Source organism: Euwallacea similis, chromosome 33 (assembly GCF_039881205.1).
Source record: "Euwallacea similis isolate ESF13 chromosome 33, ESF131.1, whole genome shotgun sequence".
Lineage (NCBI taxonomy): Eukaryota > Metazoa > Arthropoda > Insecta > Coleoptera > Curculionidae > Euwallacea > Euwallacea similis.
In genome coordinates this window covers 1,520,472-1,547,666 of record NC_089641.1, presented here as the reverse complement: position 1 = coordinate 1,547,666, position 27,195 = coordinate 1,520,472, and the positions used below count along the sequence as shown (strand labels likewise).

General features: G+C 35.7%; 4 protein-coding genes across 6 annotated transcripts; 3 read left to right on the top strand and 1 right to left on the bottom strand.

Annotated features, from left to right (window-relative positions):
* Positions 1-274: 274 nt before the first annotated feature.
* On the top strand, positions 275-17,103 carry LOC136418242 (paramyosin, long form-like). 2 transcript variants are annotated; one of them, XM_066404242.1, is made up of 16 exons: positions 276-761; positions 1,137-1,193; positions 3,989-4,075; positions 4,157-4,323; positions 8,367-8,604; positions 8,656-8,877; positions 8,934-9,145; positions 9,494-9,693; positions 9,763-9,890; positions 11,707-11,819; positions 14,526-14,850; positions 15,094-15,288; positions 15,342-15,549; positions 16,201-16,370; positions 16,428-16,583; positions 16,718-17,103. In XM_066404242.1, exons 1-16 carry the CDS (start codon positions 639-641, stop codon positions 16,754-16,756), a joined length of 2,640 nt encoding a protein of 879 aa, XP_066260339.1. In that variant the 5' UTR covers positions 276-638; the 3' UTR covers positions 16,757-17,103. The 2 variants fall into 2 exon arrangements, with proteins under 2 accessions (XP_066260340.1, XP_066260339.1); XM_066404243.1 differs by lacking the exon at positions 1,137-1,193 and having other exon boundaries at positions 275-761.
* On the top strand, positions 12,787-13,645 carry LOC136418253 (paramyosin, short form-like). Its single transcript, XM_066404277.1, has one exon. The coding sequence runs from the start codon at positions 12,872-12,874 to the stop codon at positions 13,643-13,645; it is 774 nt and encodes a 257-aa protein (XP_066260374.1). The 5' UTR covers positions 12,787-12,871.
* A 329-nt stretch (positions 17,104-17,432) lies between the features above and the next one.
* Positions 17,433-19,552, top strand: Bem46 (abhydrolase domain containing 13-like protein Bem46). 2 transcript variants are annotated; one of them, XM_066404276.1, is made up of 6 exons: positions 17,433-17,755; positions 17,817-18,048; positions 18,097-18,290; positions 18,338-18,498; positions 18,556-18,662; positions 18,822-19,552. In XM_066404276.1, the coding sequence occupies exons 1-6, from the start codon at positions 17,590-17,592 to the stop codon at positions 18,913-18,915; spliced, it is 954 nt and encodes a 317-aa protein (XP_066260373.1). In that variant the 5' UTR covers positions 17,433-17,589; the 3' UTR covers positions 18,916-19,552. The 2 variants fall into 2 exon arrangements, with proteins under 2 accessions (XP_066260373.1, XP_066260372.1); XM_066404275.1 differs by having other exon boundaries at positions 18,711-19,552.
* Positions 19,553-22,256: 2,704 nt separating this feature from the next.
* On the bottom strand, positions 22,257-26,936 carry Upf2 (UPF2 regulator of nonsense mediated mRNA decay). The gene is made up of 11 exons (XM_066404237.1): positions 25,675-26,936; positions 25,397-25,622; positions 24,800-25,022; positions 24,341-24,741; positions 24,056-24,284; positions 23,806-24,004; positions 23,634-23,751; positions 23,344-23,571; positions 23,094-23,276; positions 22,814-23,049; positions 22,257-22,765 (listed from the first exon to the last, which is right to left on the bottom strand). Exons 1-11 carry the CDS (start codon positions 26,689-26,691, stop codon positions 22,433-22,435), a joined length of 3,393 nt encoding a protein of 1,130 aa, XP_066260334.1. The 5' UTR covers positions 26,692-26,936; the 3' UTR covers positions 22,257-22,432.
* Positions 26,937-27,195: the final 259 nt, after the last annotated feature.

The following is a 27,195-nucleotide window of genomic DNA, read 5'->3' as shown; positions in this document are numbered from 1 at the left end:
ATGCAGCTAGGCCCTTATAGACCTTTTTGGCTCCCAACTCCACCCCTTCGAAGCTATATTCGTCTTATTTGTCAAGATAATTCATCTTCTCAATCTTCCTATACATCTGTTTTTTGGCAAAATTGATCGTTTTCCGAATATGAAATGAGAGGAATAAGTCCATCATCAGCAACAATAACAGTAAAAATAAATCCTAAGCCCCTCTCCTACGACGCTCTACTCTTGCTAAACTCGTCTGCTCCTTATAGCAACATCCTGTCAGTGCTGAGTTTTATCTTTAAGTGTTTGTGCACTTTAACTGCAATCGCTTTCACAACTGCCTGAATTACCTTTCTATCCGCAAAGTGTCTGAAGAATTTCTCCCGCCGTGAAAATTCACAAAACTCGATTCTATTTATAAGCCCCCCAGTCCTTCCAAAATATAGTAAAATTCTAAAAATTCTCAAGCGCGCGCACTTTTTACTTCCCTCACTCCGCCTTTAAACTTAACTCCGGGAGTCCAAAGCGTCGCGACGTTCATACGAACGACGCACTGCCCGACTGCCACGCGCGGTTCCCATTTTGGCCAGTGCTCCGACCTTAACTGCCCATTCGAAACAAACGAGTAAAAGGGCCCAAAGTACAGAAAAATCAGCAAAATGGCCGCATCTGCCAGTGCCGTATCCAGGAGCTCCAAATACTCCTACAGGGCCGCCCAAGGGGGCGCCGCTGACGTCAGCATCGAGTACAGCGCTGATTTGACCGCTCTGAGCAGGCTCGAGGTAAAGTTATACTGAGTGATAAAAATGGTGATTATGTAGGATATCGGATTTCGGGTTGGTGCAAAATTTTAGTGACCATCTTTGGTGATTGCGTTGGATTTGTGCATCGGGAGTGCAACGTCGCAGGATTAAGCTAGAGGTTGATTGGTGAAGTTTGGGGTTCACTATAAGGCCCTAAAATCCATTTTTTTGGATAATAATTCATGTGAAGGAAATTAAATTTAAGTCTTGCAGATTCAGTTTTAAGTTCATTGAAAACCCCATTTACATTTTTTCTGAAAACATCTTTCGAAAAAAAAATCACCACGAAAGTAACTCTTCAGTATTAGAAATCTTAAATGCGCATTGAATTGAAGCACTGAAATTATTTTTCAGGACAAAATTCGTCTTCTCCAAGATGACATCGAAGTAGAAAGAGAACTCAGAGGAAGAGTGAGTAAAATCGAATATTTGGCTTGCATAAGACCCTAAATTTAACTTTGGTATTTAGTTTGCCGTTAACCAATTCGTTTTGCTTCTTCTAAAATGCTTCAGTGAATTTATTGCTTCGCATTGCACTGCTCGCCAGAGCTTCTATAAAATGCTTTGGAGAAAGTGTTGCGCCCTCATAATATGCCGCAAAACTGACGCTATAAGGAGGCTAATTTAGCGTAATTCTAATAAGAAATCTGGCTCCTAAATTGCATGTTCTAACAGGCTGGAACTCGAAAATGTAGGTATTCATTACACATAGCCTGAATTTAGAGGAATGAATCAACACGAGGTTAGCAATGGTGCTATTTTAAATTTTGGCAAGGTGCTTTTCCGATTTAGCTCATGCTGGCCCGTCTACCTCGTACTCTGTTTCACTTGCAGCTAAAAATATCACTTCGCTATGAAAAAACGTATTTTTTTCGGAAGATATTTGTCACACAGCTGTGAATCCGAAAGTGTGTCAGCCGTGCTCTTAAATTCTTCTGGAGTTTCGCTCAATGATCTTTGATTCTTTAGTCACGTTTCATATCAAGAGTTTGCTCTGATTCATCATCTGATTTTCATTTTTCATCTCATGTTCGAGCCTTAAGCCTTTAGGAACAAGGTATCGAGTCCTTGACATTCGTAACCTTGGTCGTGCTAATGAGGGTTACTGACCTTTTCTGAGTTGTAAACATAACATTCTATGTGTCGTTTTGAGGATGACCACCCGACTACTGTTGGAATGAACCCAGAGCACTGGAAAGACTCTAGGGCTCTAAACTTCTGCTATCTTCTGGGTTTACACTTATGCTACCGCACCGAACAATGACATCTACCCTTGAAAAAACCTACATTATGGACTTAACTCCAAAAAAACAATTATTTCAGATTTCAGAAATTAACCGCTGCTGAAATATTTCTGTAGGTAACCTAAATAACTGTATATTTTTAGATAACACTTTCTCTGGGGCGCAAAACTTCAGGGATCCTCTAGAATATAACTCCGCCTCTTCCTATGCGTTTGGTGTGACTCGTGATACTAATATAACACTTACGTGGGTTTTATACTTGAGAAAGCTGCAGGAATGTGACTGAAAATGACTATGATACATTAAAAAAACACTAGCAGTAATTAACAATCACATGCCAAAACTATTTCTGTCATATAAACCAAAATTTTGATCTTTGACTTGACTGTCCTTCGACTTCTTTTGAACATCCATTATGGAAACAGCAGTCACATATTGCTGTTTAAAAAAAAGATTAATAGAAAAACCAATAGAGTATGGGCAAAAAGAACATAATAATCATTTTCTTTGAACGGATTTGCCTTTTTGAAAACCAAATTACTGACGGTTTTTACTTCACCTTCAAAACCGACTTCATTAAGGACCCATAGTAATACCATGTAATAGGAATCTGGATGATAATAACACTTCTACTTGATGGTACTTTTACGTATTCTCCTAAGCCTACAGCCAAAACTACGCGATAAGGATGGAAGGAAATATGAATATATTAATTTTTTTAACCCCTAAAGAACGATGAAATCCGAGAGGATTTAAGATATTTAAAAGCAAAAAATAAAAAATATTACTGAAATAAAAAATGTGAAATTTTGAAGATGGAAAGGAAGCAGATGATAATGATGAACGTTCATTGATAAAGGGGAATGATGGAGGAGGGTAAACAAACTCCAACTCGTTTATGGAAATCAGATAAGAAAATACGACGGGAATATTAAGGGAAATGAAAAAATGCGGAAGAAAAGTAAACATTGTGGAACATATAGCATTTCCCTGTTTCGAAGAGTCGAAATATGAATAGCTATGTTTTAAATGGCTAAATAATAAGGATAATGATGATAGGACAATGACACTCCCTTGATGATCACATTATGATGAGTTTGAACGAGACAAAGACAGTAAAAAAGGGAATACTCTTATTGTTAGGCTTCTGAAGAATAATTAAAGAATATAAAGTTAAGCGAAATCACTAAAAACTACAGACTAAAAAATAGGGAAAATGTTGAAACGTAATTTTTTGCAAGTTAGGAATTCATGAATAACGCAAAGTACATAAAAGAAGATAGAAGGCAGAAGAGATGATGAAGAAATAAAAAATAAAAGTAGAGTTGACGAGAAGGAATACAAAAGAGAAAAATATAATGGAACATTCAAATAGAAATCATAAGTCTAAGAGAAAAATATTATCCATTGAAAAATGAAAATCACTTTTTGAGGTAAACGAGGTAAAATATTTGAGAGGACTTTACAAGAAATAACAGAAGAAATAATATTAAAAAAATTAATCAAAATTAATAAAGAGGTAACACAGAAAATAGCTAAAACAAACAAGTAAAGAGCATTTCTGAAGAAGTGTTATTGGAACCACAAAGAAAATAGAGATTCTAAAACACAAATGAAAATAATAAAAATAGATATAAAAAAGTGAGAATGAAGAAAGCTAGAAATAGAAAATAATCATCGGTCTCTAGAGATGACCCTAGATGTTCATATGAAACTCAATAATTGATGTTACATTTTTCATTTAGCCAGTACATAGATTTTTGCAATCCATATAATTTTTTTAGTCTTAAGAGATAGGTATAGTATATTTGTGTAACATCTTTAGCAGTTCTGCTTTAGCTACAAGCTTACTTTTAATAATAATTTACTCAATTACTCTTAATTACTAATAGCTGTATCCTCTGAATCATTAACCCAACAATCAGCTTAATTTGCTTCTAACATGAGGATTTTTAATTCCAGATTGAACGAGAAAAGGCTGACCTCAGCGTGCAAGTTATCCAGCTATCTGAACGTTTAGAAGAAGCCGAAGGTGGAGCTGAAAGCCAGGTACTGTTTTCCATCTCTAGCTGCAAGTTCTAGTGTTACTAGTTCAAGTGTTATTGACTATTTATTACGTCTGTTTTGTAGTTTGAAATCAACAAGAAACGAGATACTGAACTGCTGAAACTCCGCAAACTTCTCGAAGATGTGCACATTGAGTCTGAAGAAACCGCCGCCATCCTTAAGAAGAAACATCAGGAAATTGTAGTTGACTTCCAGGATCAAATCGATACTCTTGCGAAAGCCAAATCAAGGTAAATGTCAATATAATGGACAAAATGGGAAGTAAAACAGTTCAGTAATTCAATAATTGATCACAAACTAACAATGAAAATATCTCTAAACCTTATAGGAATTGCTCGTCGGGTTGCGATCCTTTGTGTGTGTAAAACCGTTCTTACTTGTCTGTGCTTGACGTTACTAATTTACTCTGTTTAATGTAGCAGTGTACTAATGAAGACGCCAATCAGCTTCGATTTTCTTCCTCTATAAATATATTACAAAGCTTTTCAGGAATTAGACTTCTCATTACACAAAAGATCATAACCCATGAATCAATCCCTATATTATAAATGATGAAGGCTCAAAAATGCCGCAACTACATCCATTACAAAACTAATGAAGTCACCTACAAACTATAAGATTTGTTTTTAACATATACAGGGTGTCCCGAAAATCAATGTCAAAAATGGCATCACGAGATTATTTGGGTCAAAACATTAAGATTTAGGTCAAAAGTTATTTGAAGAAAGTTTCTCGTTTAAATGCTATTGGCGGTCAAAGTTCTTGAAAAAAAACATACTTTTTGCTATATCTCGAGAATGCTTCAATGGATTTTAATGAATCCCATTGTGCATTTATTCATTAGTACAGGGATTATTTTCATGTAACATTCATGTCTTTTCGCAATGTGAAAGTGGTAAGTTCTTAGCCATCTTCGTACAAAAATGATCAGAACTTTTTGTTAGGCAGCTGCATCGCATCGGTTTTTTTTCTGATGATACATTAGCCCTTTCTCCAACTTTTCTATCTCTTGGAAATTTCTAGTACGGTTAACATTGCACGTCGAAAAAAATTTTTTTCTTTTTTCATTCAGAACACCAACTTGCCATTCCTTCGATGACATTTTCCATAAGTGACGTCAGCGTTCACATCGACAAGTGTCGATAATTATCGAAGGAATAGCAAGTTGGTGTTCTGTATGAGAAAGGAAAATAATTTTTTTCGACGTGCAATGTTAACCGTACGAGAAATTTCCAAGAGATAGAAAAGTTGGAGAAAGGGCTAATGTATCATCAGAAAAAAAAACGATACGATGCAGCTGCCTAACAAAAAGTTCTGATAATTTTTGTACGAAGATGGCTAAGAATTTACCACTTTCACATTGCGAAAAGACATGAATGTTACATGAAAATAATCCCTGTACTAATGAATAAATGCACAATGGGATTCATTAAAATCCATTGAAGCATTCTCGAGATATAGCAAAAAGTATGTTTTTTTTCAAGAACTTTGACTGCCAATAGCATCTAAACGAGAAACTTTCTTCAAATAACTTTTGACCTAAATCTTAACGTTTTGACCCAAATAATCCCGTGATACCATTTTTGACATTGATTTTCGAGACACCCTGTATTTTTTTATGTTCAACAAGGTCGTTTGTAACGCAAATATGAGTAAAATTCAACTATGTAAACCTTGCCGATTTGCATTAACTACTTTACTCTCAATTGAGTGGGTTTATCACGCGCTGCGACAACTCCCTAAATACAAGATGTAACACATTATCATGAAGATATTTTAGGGAGAGATAGTACTCAGCAAAAATAAAAAATGCTAATAGACCTACATGCACCATTTTCGATATACAGGGTGGCAAAGTTTCATATTTTTCCTTAGACATTTCCAACAATTTATAATTTTGTTTTCGTTTAGATTTATTTTTATTTTAAGAAATTTGCCTAAATGTTACGAATTGCTTCAGATAGCTGATAACTGAGCCGGATGATTGTTTTTTCCTTATTTCATATACATTTTAAATTTGCATCGATAGATATTTTGTAAATTCTAGGAAAATGGTGAAAGATACAAAAATACAATAACACATCAAAAAGCTAAAAAATTGAAGAAGGAATTTAAATTTGGTGTCGGAATTCACACAGGGTGTTCCAAAAATGATACGAAGCATAAAATAGTACATGACCTAAAAAACATAACGGCCCTATACCAACTATTGTGACATCTTGTAGAAAACGTCTTAAAGAAAATAGGTCTACGAAATAAAAAAAAATTAACTTAAGGCATACGTGGACAAAACGAAAATATGAGAAAAGATGTGAAACTTTGCCACCCTGTATATCGAAAATAGTGGTTTTTGACCCTGGATTTATTATCATTTTTTTTATTTTACAAAGTACTGTCCCCCCGAAAATATTTCCACGATGATACACCCTGCATACTAAACCACTATAATGTTGTAAACCTAAATTTTTGCCACATTTTCATTTATTATAATTGATTTTTTTGCTTATTACGTTTTTTTAAATTTGATTTATTTGCTAAATTTTCTTCTAATTTCGTTATTATTCAAATAAAAAAAACTTTTTTTTCCACCGTTAAATCAACCTTAGTGCTTCGTCATCATTTATATTCTTCAGCCTTTGCATCTAGCTAGGTTTCTCATTCCTTGGAGTATTTCTAATTTAGATTCAAGGCTAACACTACTCGAAAACGCAAGACTGATTATATAACTGACCTCCATATTGCCGAGGTAAAATTACTCATAACCATTAAACAAGATATGCCTCGAACATCGGTCTAAAATAAACCTTTTTATAGAGGAAGGTTTGTTGTTTCAAAAAAATTTTCAATTCATGCAGATCATCATCTATTCACTTTCATTAACGTTCAATCGGATTCGCAGAAATCCTTCTAAATATGGTTAGTTTTTTTAAGTGTTGGTGGAGGCTGACAGGAAAAAACTTTAAATTTAGTCACTTTCTGGTCAGTCATGAAATTCATTGTGGTCTTCATTGATTTGTTTTTGGAGATTTATTCAAGGCTATTTTGAGGAATTTTCAGAAAGAATAAAATTGGAAGTGGTCCTCATCAACATTTTCTTTGTTCCAGTTATACATGTAGTTAAAGCATAACATGTGTAAGAGCACCAACAGTAGATACTTTTATTTAAAGTCAGTTTGAATATTAAGCAATATCTACCATGAACACTATGAATACTATGAATATTAGACAATAGCCCAACGCATGAACAATTCGCCTTTACTCGGTCGCAGTCGTTTTGTTATAAATAGATTCCTTGAGGACCGCTCGCCATATTTGTCCTGGATACCATTCCATTTGGCCAACTAATAGTTTTAATCAGCTCCTGAAAAATTCCAATTCACGTTTTATCCAGTCAGGCGAAATACTGCTTGATTTTCGAACTACAACCAAAATCTGTCAGACCAGCTATGCTTAATGTCAGCAAAGGTTCCTGTTTGTGTTAAGACTTAAATGTGCACTTCCTTATGCCTTTCTCAATAAAATCAATATAGCACATGTGGTGTTTTCTCTGTGGAACTACATTAAATGCAATTTACTTCCTCCTGGTTACTCAAAGTTGAAATTAGAGTAATTAAAGAGAGAGTATTTGCTTTTGCAGTAGTTAAAAGCACAGATTTTAGTGTTATTATTAGTTTAACCATTTCCTTCTTTGGGGTTGCTGGGAATTTTGTAAATCATTAGAATTAGAATTAGAATCATTAGAAAACGACCTTGCTGATCTGGAAAGAGAAGAAATGCCTCCTTTAAACGCTCGTTGACTCAAGTTTTCGCGACAATCTTACAAACATCTTACGGAGGAACCTCGATGATTTGGATACATCAATTTAAAAAGTTTTTCCACTTTTTGTGATGATTTTTCTTCACAACCGCGTGTAAATTACCAAATTAATTAGCTTGCAAACCTAAAGAAAATAAGCCAATTTCCAATACATCAAAGCGAGATAAGTTCCTTATTGATTTGACCCCTAATGCCATATCATCGCATCTGCAATTTTCCCAATCATTCCATAAACTTCAACCAAAACCTGCGATTTTAAGTCTCACAATCTTCCCGAAATACTTTATAAACACGAAGGATTATTTTTGGAAGCCGAACAAACAAGATTGAATAACCGGCGTTCCAGTTATTCGGATATTTTAGTTATTTTCGTAAAGAAAATGAGATTCTTATGTTCTCTGCGAATGACAGGAGCCAAAATTTACAAGCGAACCTACCGTAATTTGCCAATTCCAGAGCTGAAAAGGAGAAATCCAAGTTCCAAACTGAAGTCTACGAACTCTTGTCCCAAGTGGAGAACTTGAACAAGGAGAAACTGATTTCCATCAAGCACGCTGAGAAGTTGGAAATCACCATCACTGAGTTAAACATCAGGATTGAGGAGCTCAACCGCACTGTCGTTGACATCACCTCTCACAAGCAACGTCTCTCCCAGGAAAACATTGAGCTCACTAAGGAAGTTCAAGATCTCAAGGTACCAGTAATATACCCTCCACATTTCCTCTCTAAACAACTTCCCTTATAGGTCAACATCGAAAACTTGATCTACCTTAAAGGTCAGTTGGGCAGCCAGCTCGAAGATGCCCGTCGCCGTGCTGAAGATGACGAGAGGAGAAGATCACTCTTGGAGGCTCAACTTCACCAAGTTGAGGTTGAGCTTGAATCCATCAGGGTGCAACTTGAGGAGGAAAGTGAAGCCAGGTTAGACCTTGAACGTCAACTGGTCAAATCTCAAGGAGAAGTTCAGGTCATATCCAGTTTGCTAATGGAAGATTATGGTTGGTGAAAATATTTTTGTTTTAGGTATGGAAATCTAAATACGAAACTGAAGCTGCCGCTCGTGCCGAAGAAGTGGAAGAATTGCGCCGCAAATTCAACGCTCGCCTTCAAGAACAAGAAGAGCACATTGAAGCTCTCCTCGTCAAAGTCAACAACTTGGAGAAGCAGAAATCTCGCCTGCAATCTGAAGTTGAGGTCCTCATCATTGACTTAGAAAAGGCCAATAATACCGCCAGGTAATCGTCAATGTTTTCCGAATATTTTACAGAGCTGACATTTGTCGAAGATGGTTTGGACGTTGTATTATTGTTCTTTTTTTAAAATCTAATAATTTTTTTTATGACGATATTATAACAAATTACTGACATCATATTACTACTCTAAAAAACAATAATATGAATAAATACGAATGATGGTTTTTTCCATTATGGTGATAACACTCTGAGTTACATTATGCATAAAAACAAACCACCCGTCGACAGTAAAACAATAAAAAAAAAAAACAAGTAACTTGTACTGAAATACAACCTGATGAGTACAACACCTGATCTGCACTAAACGCACCATACATTTCTGTTTCATAGGGAACTGCAAAAACGCGTGGAACAACTCGAGAGGATCAACATCGATCTCAAGAGCAGGCTAGATGAAACTGTCCAATTGTATGAGCAAAGCCAGAGGGACTTGAGAAACAAGGTTACCGAATTGCAACGCACCGTACACGAGCTGGACAAGACCAGAGAGTTGAAGGACGCTTTAGCCAGAGAGAACAAGAAATTGGCTGGTAGGTGCTACTCTGGATTAGTGGATGTGATAAATGGATGATTTGAGCTTGCAATACTTTTACTTGTAGATGACTTGGGTGATGCTAAAATCACCATCACCGAACTCACCCGTCGTCTCCATGAACTGGAATTGGAACTCCGTCGTCTTGAGAACGAGCGTGATGAACTCACAGCTGCCTACAAGGAAGCTGAAGCTGTGAGTATATTGGTTATTCAAAACTAAATTAAAGCAGGAGGTGAGGCTTGAGATAGGAAACAGAAAACCATTGTTTATTTTTTATATAATGAATTCGTTTTAATTCGAAATATCAATTACAGCAGATATGAATGTCCCTCCATTCTACCATTGCCAATGTTGATAAACAGATATTTTTTCTATCATCAAGATGATTGTTAGGCAATGTTCCAAGAAAAGACAGTAACGTAGCTTGTAATTTTTTGCTAGCAAAATTTGGTTAAAATTTTCTTTCTTTGAACAATTTCATGTGAGCTTGAGAGAGTCAGTCTAGCTATGCTACGCCTCTGATTTGTCCATTACTTTAAAAAAATCTTCTAATTACAAATATGACCATTAAGAATTCTTCCATAACATGTCTCTGGCATGACTTGCAAATTTATATCAAGAAACATTCCTCAAAAATTAAAATGTTTGCAATAATTTAGCGCGTCAAAAAATTACTATAATTTTCTGTTACGTCATTGGTTTTCTGTTAAGATAACTATTAAGCGTCTTTTCATGAGAGAATAGTAGCGTGGCTTGTGCATTTATTCAATCAAACTTTCCTTGAAATCCTTTTTTTAGTTAGACTGGTTATATGTAACGTTTCTGGTTTTTCTACTATTTCCGCGATAGGTTCTTAAGAGAATTTACTCCAAAATAAAGAAAAAACAGGGCGTTTCATGCAGCCGACTATTGTTCTGAAAACACCCGAATTACTCAAAAATATTAAATTAATTAAAAATACAAAGTTGTTTTGTTATTTGCAGTGATGGAGGGTGAGAATTTTCTGACCGAATTAAATAAATGTAATTTCCTATATCTGTAAATCGCTAATTTGTTGCTTGAGATTGCAATTCCATGAGCATAGTTTCAGCCTTTAACATTGTCTCTTAACTCGATCAGAGACCAACCAGAAACTGACGCTTTATCTCAAATTTAGAGTTTAAGTTTCAGCCTATGTTAGACCATCCACAGAGTACTGCAGATTACAATATTGTTAACGTGTAGTCATACAAATGACCTACAAGAGACGTAAATATGGATAAAGCTAACTTAAATCGAATACAAAAACACTTAATAAGTCAGTTCATTGCCATTCAATCGACCACAAATAGTCGATCACCTCCTGGAAATAACTACCTATTAATTTTTGGTCTTTTTCTCATTGGTCATTCATTAATGAAACATATGAAAATAGTTCTGATTATGAAATTATTTTATTCCTATTTTAAATGTAATCGTTCAATAGTCCAATTACCGTGATAAAATAAATGGTATAGTTTTCTCTAAAATACGTTCCAAAGTGTTGAATGATTAGTCCGTTTCGCATATATTTGATAAAGCTCATTATTGTTTACATGACCCAGGGATTAAGCAAATTTTTGTTATTGTTTGGTCCGACTTAAAGCCATGCGGTATAAACAGTCTGCTTTAGAGATTATTTTACTTTTCATACATTTTTGTAAATATTCCTCCTCCAGTTCCTACTCCAAGAAAAATAGGATCTCCAGAAATGTCTCTGCCTCTATTTGTGATATGAAAATTGATTACTTATGCTCTGTCTTTCAGTTTTCACCACAATTTGCTAAAAAGATCACGATCAGTGACATATTCGCCCTGAACAATTTCCACATGCAAACCTTGACTGAAGGCAACATGCTGCTCAGGCCAAAACTTTCGTCATTTTTCCTATCTCTAGTCTCTCCCCGTTAAAAGTTCTCTTCATGCTTTTTTTATTTGAGTACATTTATATTTTTCTGATAACTGATTTTAAATCAACATCAATCTTTAGGGACGCAAAGCCGAAGAACAACGTTCACAACGCTTGTCTGCTGAGCTGGCTCAATTCCGTCATGAGGCTGAGAAACGTCTCGCCGAGAAGGACGAAGAAATTGAAGCCATTCGGTAAGTGATTATCCTAAGTGTTAGTTTTCCGTTTGCTATGCCATCCTGATTGCTAACAAGGCAAATTAGGCGTGAAGTGCGGAAATTGATCGTTTCCTGCACACAACGAAATGAACCTTTTTTCCAACATAGTGTGTCAAAAGAAAATCTTTATGCACGAAAAAAAATTTTAGAAATAAAATTTGTCTTTACATTAGATTGACTTTAAATTGCTAGAAAGGAATGATTATGATAGTACGGGCCGTGGGGACACAACGTTAGAGCATCATCTGTAGAACGTACATGTGGGCAAAATAATCGAGTTGACATCTTTAGAAACCAAAAGGTCGTTTCTTCTAAAAGAAATGACCAAAAGGGTCTTGAAGACTTGTTTTGTTAATTGCACCCCTCAAAAATCCTATAAAATACTAGTAAAAAAACAGAAATTCGTATAAATTCAAACCGAAAAAACGAACCTAACTGAATTTCAAAATATCCTCCCTTCTGGAAGGTTAAAACTGAAGAAATCTTCTGAGAACTTCACTTACATTAAGTTCAATTATTAAATGTTATATTCATTGGGAATAAAGAATGGAAAGTGCTTAATTGAAATTTACTCAAAATCTTAACAATAAGAATATGCCTTTCTCAATCCACCAGTCTTAATTCTGTCAACTCTCATAGGTCTCCATATGGCTGCACAAAATCTTAAATACAATATGACCCTTAAATCTTAATAAAAATAGACGTGATCTTTATAAAATACAGCCATGACATCAAAGTGCAAAGTTAAAGAATGTTGGCCTAAGTGCAAGGCCAACTCATTGGACCTACGTCAGAAACCTGATAAACAGGCCCTAAATAAATCTCCAATAATTACTTAATGCTTTTGGTATTTTTCAAACGAATCCCAATTAATTAAAGAATCAATAATCTATGATTAATGCCAAATAATTTTGTGTACATATTCCCTATATAAATGACTGCAATAACGATCAGAAAAGCAGTTACATAAAAGTCATCTCGATCGAACGACCTTCTGGCGGTACAACCCCTAAAACCACCCCGAAAAAATGTCCCGCCACAAGGAATATGTCTATTGCGACACCCGCAACCCCCGTACAAAGTGGCGACCACAAACCAAGTATTACAACTACAATTACGGCGTTGGTATGAATTATTACCAACCTATGGTGGATTTCATTGATGAGAAGTACAAAGGACGGAGAGTGGCCCCTCCCCACCTGCCCTGGACCGACGAGCTAGGATTAAGCCAGTTTGACCCGTCCAGTATCCGCAGTTACCGTGCTCACGATCTGGCGAGAATATCGGACAACACGGAGAAAAGTGCTAAAATTAGGCTTGGGGCTGGACACTCGCATGCGAGTTCCGGCTTCGTGCTAGCCAAGTCGGTGAGTGCCGCAAGAATCACCACCAAGATCCAGCAGGAAGAGCGCAAAAAGAACAAGCTGGTGAAGGAGATCAGGAAGCTGAAGAGCAGGATGCGGGACGATTTGGATTATGACCCTGAGAAGGATAAGGACATCGAGAGGGAGCTCAGAGCAGAGCAAAAGTACCTTCGAGGTAAATCCGCAAAGGGCATAGAGGCGCAGCTCTTGTCCAAAAGCAGGAGAGCTATAGCGGAGACTATAGACCAAGACCTGAAGGTGGCCCAGATGAGCCGTGCTTTCACTTCTGGAAGATGCATCAGAACCCATGTGAAAATAATGGACGAAAGAATGAGTTCACAATTGGAGGAATCCATTAGTCAACCCCTGCACACTCTCAGCGATGAACTTCGAGGGTTCGACAAAAGAGCCACTTACAGCTTCATCGACCAAAGGTGATCTCTGAGTAACTACTAAAATATAACACAAAAAATAAAGCAATTTTGTGATAAAATTTGTTCCATTGAACCGAAGGCCAAACGCGACAGTTTCACAATTAGTTACGCAATATCGTTTTTGAATTGTTTTTGCCTATAAATAAGTTGTAATTAAGATTAATCGAAGGCAATGTACGATGGCTGCCAAATTAAATGCTTTCCGGTCTTGGATATGTTAAGCGATCGGCTATAATTAGACTTGTAATCCGTGCCTAAGACAACATGAAATTAAATTATATAGGCACTCAAATGCTTAATGCTTAAAAGTAAAAATAGGCAAGTTAGTGAATTGTAAATTAGATGCTAAGCCTATGAAAAAAATACAAGAATATGAGAAGGAAATTGATCTGAAAAACATCTTACAAAACTTTAAAAAAAGCAAAGGAAATTTCACAATTTAAGGACTAAATATCGAAAGTCTACTATTTTGTAGTCTCATCACGCCTTCATGGTATATTTACTTCAAAATCATATTAATTTACATGACAATATTTTCCTTATACATAAGAAAACAGAAAAACGCTCCGGAATTCTCTCGAAGATTCTCGGTCACCTTTTTAAACGCAGTAGGTCACGATATGTCAGCTTCTCTCAATTTTTGCCAGATATTTCACCTTACCTTATAGAAAAACGCTAGAAAATCCCGGATTTTCCTTATACATTCTCGATCGCGATCATGCAGCGACCGCCACCACCAACGTTGCGTAGCTTATGAGAGACATCCACAAAATTCTTGTAACGCATAAGTAACTTTTAGGGCTGATCACTATGTGATTAACCACGTGCTCAATTGAACACTCGAATCTTTGCTCGTGTTCATAGTCCTTTCTTTTGGTGTACAGCAAAGCCACCAGCATCGAAATTGAGCAGCTCAACGCCCGCGTGGTCGAAGCAGAGACCCGCCTCAAGACCGAAGTGCAACGCATCAAGAAGAAGCTCCAGATCCAGATCACCGAGCTGGAAATGTCCTTGGACTCCGCCAACAAGATCAATATCGACCTGCAAAAGACCATCAAGAAACAATCGTTGCAACTCACCGAGATTCAGGCCCATTACGATGAGGTCCAGAGACAGTTGCAGGTCACTTTAGATCAACTCAGCGTTGCCACGCGCAGAGTCCAGGCCTTGACCGCCGAGGCTGAAGAGATCAGGGGCAACTACGAATCCGTAAGTCGATAAGGAAATTATTGTATGAAAACTTAAAGTAAGTCCAATAAGCTTGAATTAAGTAAAGAGAGGTCCAGTTGAAAACACAATTTTAATTAGACTCGAAAGACATGCAGAATAAGCTTTAAATAGAGGGTTGCGTGTTCATTTTATGCAGATTCCTGTGCATTCCCAAAGTGGAAAAAAGCCCACACAATTCGTTTTTGATTTACAGCATCTTCTAAACCAAAATTTCTTGTTTAGGCCCTCCGTGGTAAGAGGCAAGTTGAACAACTTTACGAGGAAGCCAGCACTCGCATCAACGAATTGACCACCATCAACGTGAACTTGTCCTCCTCCAAGGCCAAGATCGAACAGGAACTGTCCACCATTATCGCCGACTACGACGAAATCACCAAGGAATTGAGGATTTCCGATGAACGTTACCAACGCGTCCAGGTAATCACAGTCCTTCCCCATTTATTTGAGATACAACCTAACATCATTTCTAGGCTGAAATTAAACACACTGTGGAGATACTGCACGAAGAACAAGAGCGTGTAGTCAAGATTGAGGCCATAAAGAAATCTTTAGAAATTGAGGTCAAGAATCTGTCCGTCCGCTTGGAAGAAGTTGAGGCTAATGCCATTGTTGGAGGAAAGAGAATCATCAGCAAGTTGGAGGCCCGTATCCGCGATTTTGAATCTGAGTTAGATGAAGGTAGGGCACAATTTGAAGCAAGAGAGAGTTCACTAGCATTTGAAAAAGAGACATTTCTGACTACTTCTTGAATATTTAATTATGTTTTTTTTTTTAATAATTTTTAAAACATGATATCATGGGGGTTTACGTTGGTCAATGCTGATGAAGATAGTGATAAAGAATTATTAAGAACCGAACAATAGTTTCTTGTGAGTGGTGGATTCGCAATATCGAATAATAGTCGAGAGTCTCTTTAAAAAAAATCAAATTCCGAGGTAGAGAGATTCATATCAAAAAGTCCTTTTAAGAAGTATTAAAGTTCTACTCTTTTCTTATAATATATTGTTGTAAACCTGAGAAGAGTGAGTATAAGGATTTCTATAAGTAAATGAATTGTATTGAAGCAATTTCAACAAATTTCATAATACAGGGTGATATACAAGGTATCCGTTTGTAGAGCTTAACTACGAGAAGATCGATAACCATAAAAGAGAAGAGGTTCAGTTAGGTCAAAATTGGTCTGTTTGGAGTTCAAGAATTTCAAATTTTGAAAAATTCCGATGACTTTCGGAGGTATTCGAAAAATAATTTAAATTTTGGAAAAAGTTTTTACTTTTTCCTCAGCTCGGGTTATATAAGAAAGTTTCAGTAAACTTTTGATTGTTATAGAAAAACGCCGTCATGCCGAAACCATTAAGATTCTTCGCAAAAAGGAACGCACCGTGAAAGAAGTCATGATCCAGTGTGAGGAAGACCAGAAGAACATTGCCCTTTTGCAAGAAACTCTGGACAAGGCCAACCAAAAGATTGTTTTGTTCAAGAGACAAATGCAAGAACAAGTAAGATTTTTGTGAGAAATTTGAAAGGTTGGTCACTTGGTTCTTTTTGAATTTCAGGAAGGAGTATCACAACAATCTGTCACCCGCGTACGTCGCTTCCAGAGGGAGCTCGAAGCCGCTGAAGACCGCGCAGATACAGCTGAGAGCAGCCTTTCCCTCATCCGTGCCAAGCACCGCACCTTCGTCACCACCAGCTCAGTTCCCGGAAGTCAAGTGAGTACCAAAAGAAATTAAATTTCATAAATATTTCTAGTTTCAGAATCAAAATACAAATATTCGAGGCAAAAATGGACAATTTTCAACACTAGTTACATAATATATTATTGCCTAACATATTAAATTTTTAGGTATACTTGGTTCAAGAAAGCCGAGCGGCCGAGCTGTGAACACCCGCCCTTCAGCTTTCGCCAACCCCCTATTAAATCCTTCTTAAGTTAATCATCGTTCGTGCACATAATAAAATTTATATCAAATTAAATAATATTTATAAATGACCTAGGTGTAAGTATGTAATACCACTCTCTTTGAACGTGTTTTTTATATAATAATAATGGTACATAACAACATTTTCATCAAGCGAAACATACACATTTCAAGGTTTAGAGATGAGAAATTTGTAGGTTTCAGAGTGCCGTTATGCCGTCTAGTTATTTTCGAATGCGGCGGTAATTAAATTGTAAGTTTGAATGTACTGTATAAGAATAAATAAAGTTGCTTGTATAACAGTACAAAATGGCATTTTTGTTTCTCTATTAGCGTGCGGTAAAGTGATTTTTGCCGTGCGTATTTGTAAGTGGAAAGTAGAACTGTATCGCATGCCTGCCAAAATTTGGCCTTATAGACTTTGCTATATAACTCATGTAGCATGCAATATTTTTGTCGATGTTTGCTTGTGTTTATTCAGTCTTCAGCCCTATCCACTAATGCCCTACGTCAACCATTTTGTAATGGCCTTTAAAAGTAAAGATGTTGTTGAAATCGACAATTGCCGTGAAATACATGACACATGACGTTGCCAATGTCAAATAGAAATAGTAATTTTTTTTCAAAATTACTAAGAAAGAGTAGAGGCTAATGAACAAAAATACTTATAAATAAACCTAAAAATGTTATGATAAACATCTTTCTGTTACATAAATAAACTCTCACATACTAATGACAACAATAAAGTCCTAATCCATTTAACTTCGCTTGTGCATGCTGCACAATAGGTTTTCTAATGAATATGGGAGGTTATGTGCCTCTTTCTCAACTTGGGGCTGTATTGTTTCGGATGATTTTAAGGGTTTGGGCCTACTCAGGCCTAGTTTTAGTAATATGTTTTTTACTGTATTACATGTATGGTGGACTGTTTGCAATTTCATTGCTTGTATTCGCGATTACAGGTGAGTTTTTATCACTCAAACGCACTCTCCTGTTCCAGCCAACATAAAGAGTGTTTTACAGGTATTTTATACCAAGTTCAAGATAATCTCCTGTATTCACCTGAACTACCCAGCCATTCCCGGGTTTACATACCGATACCGTCAATGTTTGGTCTTCCATTTGAAAGTATTAATTATAAGTGTCCAGATGGAGTTACAATTCATATGTATTTTATTCATCAGCCTAAGGAGAGACAACGATTTGCTCCTACTATTGTATTTTTTCATGGAAATGCTGGGAATATGGGTCACAGGTATGAAAACTGTTTGTATTCTAAATACATCTAAGTGTTACATTTTAGATTGCAAAACTGTGTAGGTCTGTATCACAACTTGCACTCCAACATACTTCTTGTAGAATACCGAGGATATGGTTTGTCAGAGGGCAGTCCTTCAGAGGAAGGACTTTACATTGATGCCAAAGCTAGTTTAGATTATTTATTTACCCGAAATGATATTAATCACTCTGAGATTGTTGTGTTTGGAAGATCTCTAGGTAAAAAGAAAATAAGGCAATTCCAGCAAGCTTTTCTTCGTTTATAGGAGGGGGTGTTGCTATAGATTTAGCTATAAAAGAAAACTATACAAATAAAATATGGTGTTTACTCCTGGAAAATACTTTTACCAGTATTCCTGACATGGCAAAAGTTTTGCTGGGCTGGAGAATATTGCATTACCTACCTCTGTTCTGTTACAAAAATAAGGTTCAGTACATTGGCCTCAATTCCTACCTTATAACAAATAAATATAAAAAATTTTAGTATTTGTCTAAGCAAAAAGTGAAGCAGCTTCGAACCCCCACTTTATTTATTTCTGGGCTTTCTGATATGTTAGTGCCACCAAAAATGATGCAAGAACTATATGAAAGGTAGGGTTGTTTGGCCATGGAAACATTGGCACAATGATTAAATTGCAGAAGTGGCAGCATCAGAAAACAATTGTTCCAGCTACCAGCAGGGACGCATAATGAGACATGGCAATTGCCTGGGTATTATCACACTATTGCTTTATTTTTACAAAATTACAGGATATCCACGCTCATGCAACAAGCCAGCATTGATTTAGATGCCAAATCAGATAGTAGTAGTGGAAGCATGTGGAGTGGTGTACAAGACATTTGAGAGTTACTTTAAATGATTATTGACACTTATAAGTAAGTACATATAAATTTGGAATTTTTAACGTTTTACACAGAAGTATAATGAGTATGAATGAAATAAAAAATTAATAAAGTTAAACGCTAAAAATTTCAAATTCAAACTATTGCTCATAGAAAATAAATCTCTATTCAACTTATAAATATGTTAAATAGCCCTTTGAAAAAAAGCAGAATAGTGGGTGGCCTAAATGAGTTTAAATGCAAGCAATGAATTTGGGATAAAACTTTATACGTACTGTTGCGTAAATATTTAAATTACGCGCAAATACAAATGATATAAAGACGTTTTTCATTATTTTATTGATAAAATTACCATTTAAACTAAAATAAATTCTATTCGTATTTACTTTATACGCTTATTAGTTTTTGACTCAATGTAGATTTTTGTATATCATTCATGTCAAAATGATAAGAGATGTTCTATCCTGTAATATTGTGATTTAGATGTAATGAATGTATAATTTTTAACGCGAGTAAGTATCTAATTCATTATTTTATATCGTCACCAATTCCAAAGACACTATTGTATTATAATAACTAAGTCCAGTTTTGTTTCATAACTTGGCCTAAATATATTTCATATTCTTTTATTAATCAAACTTTTTGAAATAAGTTAAGACAAATCAAATCAATTTTCATACTGCAACCTTTTCTTTCCTCTATTTTTACTAGATCGATAATATTCCTAGTGAGACGCCTCATGTAGGGATGTAAAAAAATATACAGGATGTCTCAAATAAAGTGAGTTCCATAGGGATTATGGAAGCGGTAAGAGATACAAGGTGACTCAAATTAGATAAAAGAAGCGCATTTTTGTGCCCATTCAGAAAATGTTCTAAATTTAAAAATATGTACAGGAGTTGTCAAAATATGAGCAAAAAACTGAAAACTGAGATTTTCGAAAATCATAAATTATGAGTTCACTGTTTGAGTAAATTGTACCAAATTTGGCAGTTCTTTATTATCGACAACTGCCAATTAAATGGCTTTTTCAGAATTTTTCCAGGCCTTTTAGATTTCGAGAAATTATATCCAACTTTGTTATTTCTTATGGCTGCCATATTGGATTTTGGTGCCATCGAATAGACAATAAAAAAAAGTTTTTTAACCATGTATCACAAAGGTGCCCTTGAACCTACCAAAGTAAGAAAAATAAATCAAAACATTTTTCACCTCAGTAGGCTTAGAAACAAGTGCTTTAGTGTTGCTATGGATACTTTTGTTACATGCAACGAATGTCAACAAAAAGTCTTCACTATTGTTGTATTTGAGGTCAATTTTTATTTTTTCTATTTCATTTTTATCAGTTTTACGCTTTCATTCGGCAGAAATTTTCAAGTAATAAAATTATGGAACGGTTTTCAAATCAAGCAAAGCTGGAGATTAATGACTGCTACATTTTAAGTGGAAGAAATGCAGGTAGAGCTCAAAATATGTATCTCCAGAGGTATCCAGAGAGGCGTCAACCTGGGCACGCAATATTTAATAGGCTTAGAGTGAATCTACTTAAGTATGGATCATTTGAAAAGAAAACCAGAACATGCAGAATTAATGAAGATGTTGAAAATTATGTTGTTGGAAGTGTTGTTGAAAACCCTCGCATCTCACTGCGTCAAATAGAATATAATATTGATATACCTAGATCAACTGCTTATCGGGTCCTAAAGAAAAATAAATTTAAACCGTACCGAGAACATATTAGCCAAGGTCTTAGAGATGGTGACACTGAGAGGGGACTTCATTTTTGCAATTGATTTTTGAGAAAATTTAGAGCAGATCTTGAATTTCCTCTTAAGAGTTTTATGGTCTGACGAAACACATTTCACAAATTGTGGAATATTTAACAGGAAAAACAATGTATACTGGACTGACGAAAATCCACGAATGAACCGGGAATTGAGACATCAAGTCAAATGGGGCTTTAATGTATGGTTTGGAATTTTTAATGGACATATGATATTTGTAACTTTTGACGGAACACTTACTGAGGAAAGATATTTAGAGTTTCTACAGCAGAATATCGCACAAATGATTGAAGATTTACCACTGGCTACTGTAGCTAACATGTGGTTTCAGCAGGATGGGGCACCACCACATAACTCATTAGTTGTTAGGCAATATCTAAATGATACGTATGGAAATAATTGGGTTGGAAATCGAGGCTCTGTCAGTTGGCCAGCACGCTCCCCAGACTTAACACCTCTCGATTTTTTTGTTTGGGGATATGTAAAAAATAAGGTTTACTGCAGATCCTACGATACAGTAGCAGAGTTGGAGGCTGCAGTTGTGCGAACTATTCAAGAAATACCTCCAGATATGGTAAAGTGCTTGTATGTCTGTTGTTAAGCGCTGTAGAGTTTGTGTTAATCATAATGGAGAAATATTTGAACAGTTTTTATAGGAATTAGGATTAGTAATTCCTACTCATAGTGAGTAAAGGTACCAATTCCTTCGTTGTGTTTCATAAAACCTATGGAATTGTAATTGCGTTAATACTAAAAAAAACTTATTAAGTTTTTATTGTCCCATTAAACAGAATACGTTGTACATTACTGCTCTTTGATTAGCAACACCAAAGTACTTGTTTCTAAACCTACTAAGGTGAAAAATGTTTTGATTTATTTTTCTTACTTTGGTAGGTTCAAGGGCACCTTTGTGATACATGGTTAAAAAACTTTTTTTATTGTCTATTCGATGGCACCAAAATCCAATATGGCAGCCATAAGAAACAACAAAGTTGGATATAATTTCTCGAAATCTAGAAGGCCTGGAAAAATTCTGAAAACGCCATTCAATTGGCAGTTGTCGATAATAAAGAACTGCCAAATTTGATACAATTTACTCAAACAGTGAACTCATAATTTATGATTTTGGAAAATCGCAGTTTTCAGTTTTTTGCTCATATTTTGACAACCCCTGTACACATTTTTAAATTTAGAACATTTTCTGAATGGGCACAAAAATGCGCTTCTTTTTTCTCAGTCACCTTTTCCTTTCCACCTTTTCAGAGTCACCTTGTATCTCTTACCGCTTCCATAATCCCCATGGAACTCACTTTATTTGGGACACCCTGTATATACAGTGCCATCATAAAGCTTTCCCCTAGTTATTTTGCACATTATAGGAAAACAGAAAATTGGTATAAAGGTGCTTTTTAAAATTATCAAAACTACAAAAGTAAGTTCAGAGCGACAAACCAACTATCATAAAGTACTTCCAAATTTCTCTATATTTATTTCAACTTGTTGGTAAAAGTTTTCAGAGATAATTGATCGCTTTTATGATCACACTGTACAATTAACATACTGTTCGTCATCAAATCAAAACTTTATTGTTTTCGATTAATCACTATTGTGCTTATACTAAGTCGCTGTCAACTTCCTCGCATTTTTAGCCGCAAACGGCGGCAGCGTCAACCGATTAAAAGTCATTAATCCCAGGATGTAGTGTACTTTTTCCTGTTTATCATTCGTGTAGCTTTATCGCATTTTTTTGGGGCCAAATATCAAATCTGCATCAGGCGCCCCTTTCGGGTGCTGATACTTTTTCCGTTCACGATTCAAATTCTGCGTGACCGGTCTTGTTTGCTGTGAAATGGACTCTTGATAATCCTCTTCTTCAAATCGTTCGGTGATATTGAGAGTTAGTCTTTTCACCCGTTCTTTTTCCTCTTTTTGGGCTTGCTCTTGGTCTTTTAAATTTTGAACCAACTCGGAATCAGCTTCTGCTTCAAATTGCTTGTACTGTTGTTTGTTGCCCTTACGCATCATGAGGACGAATCCTATTCGTTGCTTTCCATTATCTGTAGTTTCCTAAAAAACAGAGATAAAAAACCCCTATTATCTGATATAACTCTGTACCTGCAGCTGCTCGTAATTTTTCTTGGCGTTGCTCTTCAGTACCACTGGTACCGAAATGTCGATGTTTCCAGCTTTAACGGGCTCACGCATCCTCTCTTGAATGTTTTCCGACACCATCTTATCCAAGGCACTCAAAAAATCATTGTCTTCTGGACAATCCATTTTTTTCGGTCCTTTAGGAATCGCCAGGGACTCAGAAACTTGGTCTGCTTCTGCTTCACTTGTGTCCATTTCACCTGAAAAAACAATTAATAACGAAATGACAATTACTTCCTCTTACCTTCGTCATCGGAATCTTGAGTGTTATGATCACCAGTTTCGTCTTCTGTGGCAGTATCATCTGTTACAGGAGCAGTTGCACTTTCAGATACATCGTCATCCCCTCCGTCTTCATTGTCAGTTTCTGCAATGGTATCCAATCCATCCTCATCTTCTTTTCGTATAGAGGTGCTAACTAATTGTTCTTTAATGACAAAACAATTATCATAATCAATTATTTAATATGACAAAGTTTGTGAAATGTTTCTTACCGATACCCAAAATAGTTCGTATATTGTTAACCTCGGCTTGGGCTTCTTCGTAGCTTTGAACCAACTTCAATTTGGGCCTTAAAATAGACAATGTTTCCTTGAAAATGTGCTCTAAAGTGGGAGGAAACAACTCCTTCCACATTTCCTTTTTGTGCCAATAATACATCTGTAAAAACACCAAATAGTAATCTAGCTTCCTCTTGCTGCTTCCGCTGCTGAAATAAGTTCCTACAAATCAACATCATATTAGCAAGTCTATGAATCACTAGATTGAAGGTAGATAGGGTTACCACAAGTCTCCAATAAAACGCAGGCTAATCTAATGCGGAACAAATGACTTGGAGGATCCAAACTTGATGGTTCGTTGGGGTCTATCGACACTCCGAATGATATCAATGAATAAAGCACCTGAAATTTATGAAAAATTTTGTAACCAAATATTGATGTGATTGTTTTGCGTACCTTGAACACATCCCCACTCTCTACCATTCGGTAATTGTATAGTTCTCCTAAATATTTGATTTGAGCCACACGCCTTTGATTAAATTTAGGCAGATTAACTTCCATTCCCAACCTAATATCCTCCAAAACCCCGTCCACTACCTTAGTGCCGATTTCCTCTTGGTAACCGACTAGGCCTGACAAAAGACTGGCCAAACATCTAAAAAGCTATTTTTATTCTCTGGCACGGATGACAGAATTACTGGCGCACCTTATATTGAAGTACTTAGTATTATGGGCACCAGTCAAACATTTTATAGCATACATGGCAGTTTCTTCAGTTCCCCAATCCAGTTTACGCATTAAACGGATAATTTTGTCTGTATTGTTTTTCTGTAAGTCTTGGTAAAGAAGCTTACGAATAAATTGATGCATTATAGGTCTCTCTTTCTTGGCCACAGTTACCACTTCAGGAGGGTTCACGTAATAATACGCGTTTTCTAAATCAATTTTAAACATGTACGGACATCCAGTAATTCCAGGCTCCTCAACTTACCAATTTGGGTAACATATCTTGAATCCAATGTCATAACAGTCTTCTTCCTCATCATTTGCTCTAAATAAACTTTAGTCCGCTGATGTGAATCGGGACTGCAGTACAGAAATCTACCGCATACCTCCAGTAAATTGCATGCCATTTCAATATGGTGGTGGGAAAAATCGTGCAACAATACTTTCAAACAATAAAGAGCCTCAATTTTCGAATAAAGTTTGAACTTGACTAGTTCTCCGATAAATCTCACGACTTTAATTTTCGACTCGATATTGATTTGATCCTTTTTCTTAACATGAAATTTAAAGTCCTGACGAAGCATCTGACAGAGTTCATTACCCACTTCAGGCAGCGCCGGATAAAGTATGGCCACGAAACGGGCGTAAAAAGGAAGTAGGTCTAATCTATAATGTACTTTGTTATATAATTTAAGAACAAAAAATTATATTATATGACTTATACCTGGTCCTATTAACTCCAAATAAAGCTTTAACAAGCTTTTTCCTATTGTGCTTCATATTTAAAGTTACAAGGAAGTCTATAGCTGCATTGTCTATCATTTCTCTATTTACACAATTCGGGAGATTATTCAGAAAGGCTTCCAAGACAATTTTATTGCTTGCATTAGTAGATGTTTGATCATCAGTATCTTCTTCAGTTGCTGGGGGAGCTTCTTCAGATTTGCCTGAGTAAAATATAGACAAGCTGATAAAATATTACATTGAGAGAGAAGTTTTTCATGCAGTACAAAATTATTCAGATGTATCTATTCTATCTGTATCTTATTTTACAGGTAATAGTCACACTTATTGTAGCAAATTTATGGTTATTCTGTCCAGAAAGTACTTAATTATGCCTAATAAAGGTCATATGGATCATCTCATTGTTAGTCATATGAAAACTTTTGCAAAATTATAATCAATTCATTGCACATTGGGCAAACTTTCCATTTTTAATATTAAAAAATGTTATATTCAGTGGCCCTGATTTGGTAATAACTATTACAAACATCTGTTTACAGTAACTTCAAAGTATTTTAAGACTTGAAAAAGGACTCACTGTCTTCCTGTTCATCTTCTACGGGCAATTCAGAATCTAACACATCTTCCGTAACAGTCTCAGCTGGTGGTGGCGGAGGCTGATTCTTCAAAAAGGCAGTGGGTAGAAATACTCTCAATTCTGGTAAATCACAATAAAACTTCTGGGTTTCCATATCACACCAGATATTCTCAACATTGGAAGCATTATCCTCAAAATCAGCACCTGATCCTGTTACTATCATATTCTAAAAAATCCATCTTCAGACAAAAATCAGGAAACTCCTAGAAATAACTTACTTCATCTGTTTTTGGTATATTCTGTACTTTAAGTGTTGGCATGTCTTCATCAAGCGTCTCAGCAAAACTCTGAGTATTTGCTAATAGTTTATCATAAAATGATTGTAAACTTTCATGTTTCTCCTTCCTTTCTTGACTTAATTCCCCTTTTGTTTGTAATATCTTTACATTTTGTTTCTCAAAATTTTGTAATTCCTGATGATCTTTGACTAAGTGTTTACTTAGCGACAAGTAATATTCCTTCAATAGGCCCCTTACATTTTGCTGTTTGTCTTGAAGTAAAAATCCACTCTTAGGAATTGATATTTCATATTTTGCTGAAAGCTGCCTAATCCTCCTAGGCAGCAATCCTGCATAATCATCACCACAATGCTTACAAAAGCTTAGAATAATGGCAACATTAACATGCTCCTCTTTATCCATGTTCACTAGTGTAGTCAATACAGTCCCTAAGAGGGCAAAAGCATTTTTGTTTGAGAAAACACCAGCTTGCAACAATTCCGCATAAAATCTTAAATCCACTCTTAGTTTACTAGGATTTTGCACTTTTTCATTGATTTTAACAGCTAAAGCTTTTTGCCAGTTTTCAAATAAATGCTGGGAAAATTCCAAATAAGTCTGATGCAAAATGCCACACAATTTAACTGCTGCAGAGACGTCAGTCATCTTAAGCTTTGAGTCTACAATAGCAGCTGCCACTTCTGATATATATTTAGACAAATTGAGACCAGACATATCTTTAATATAAGTGTCAATTTGAGTGGCTGAAAAATTTTTTATTTTCTTAACAAAAGCTGTGTTTTTCTTTAAGCTGGAGTCAAGCTTGGTAAAGTGGGAATCACCAGGCCTCGTCTGAGAGGCATTCTGATTTGCTGCTCTCAACTCTTGCTTGATTTTAAGTTTGTTTTCAACATCCTTGATATAAGCTTTCAATTCATTCATTTCTGTCTCAATTAAGGTTGGGTCTTCTTTACATTCTTCCTCTTGAAGAACTATTTCTATTGTCTCCACAGCCATTTTAGTTTTTGCCTTTTTAGGACAGAATTTCAAATAAAATCTTTCAGTAAAACGCTTGGTAGCTACACATATGTTTCCAATATTTCCTGCAAAGAGAACACAAGTTTCAAGGTTTACCAGCTATGAATTACATTTCAAGTATCTATAATAAACGTAAAATTAGAGTAATTAGGGATTCACATTAATTATCACACAAAACATACAGATAAAACTTGAAAAGACTGTCGAGTTTAGATTGAAGAAATAAAATGAGGTTATGAGTTAGGCAGTCAGCACTCATCGCGGCGGTATATGTCATAAAAATAAATTGGGTCCGTCCGAATGTGTCAACTATGTAGATATTCTTCGAGGAATTTAAATATTTGTTGACTAGTATTATAAATATATTCTGTTCTTAATTTCAATGCAGATATAGATTCAATAAAAGAGTTTTCGAAATATTTTGAAATCCGACAACCTGTCATAGCCATATCGATAATTAATAATTGGAGCAGTCCCATATCA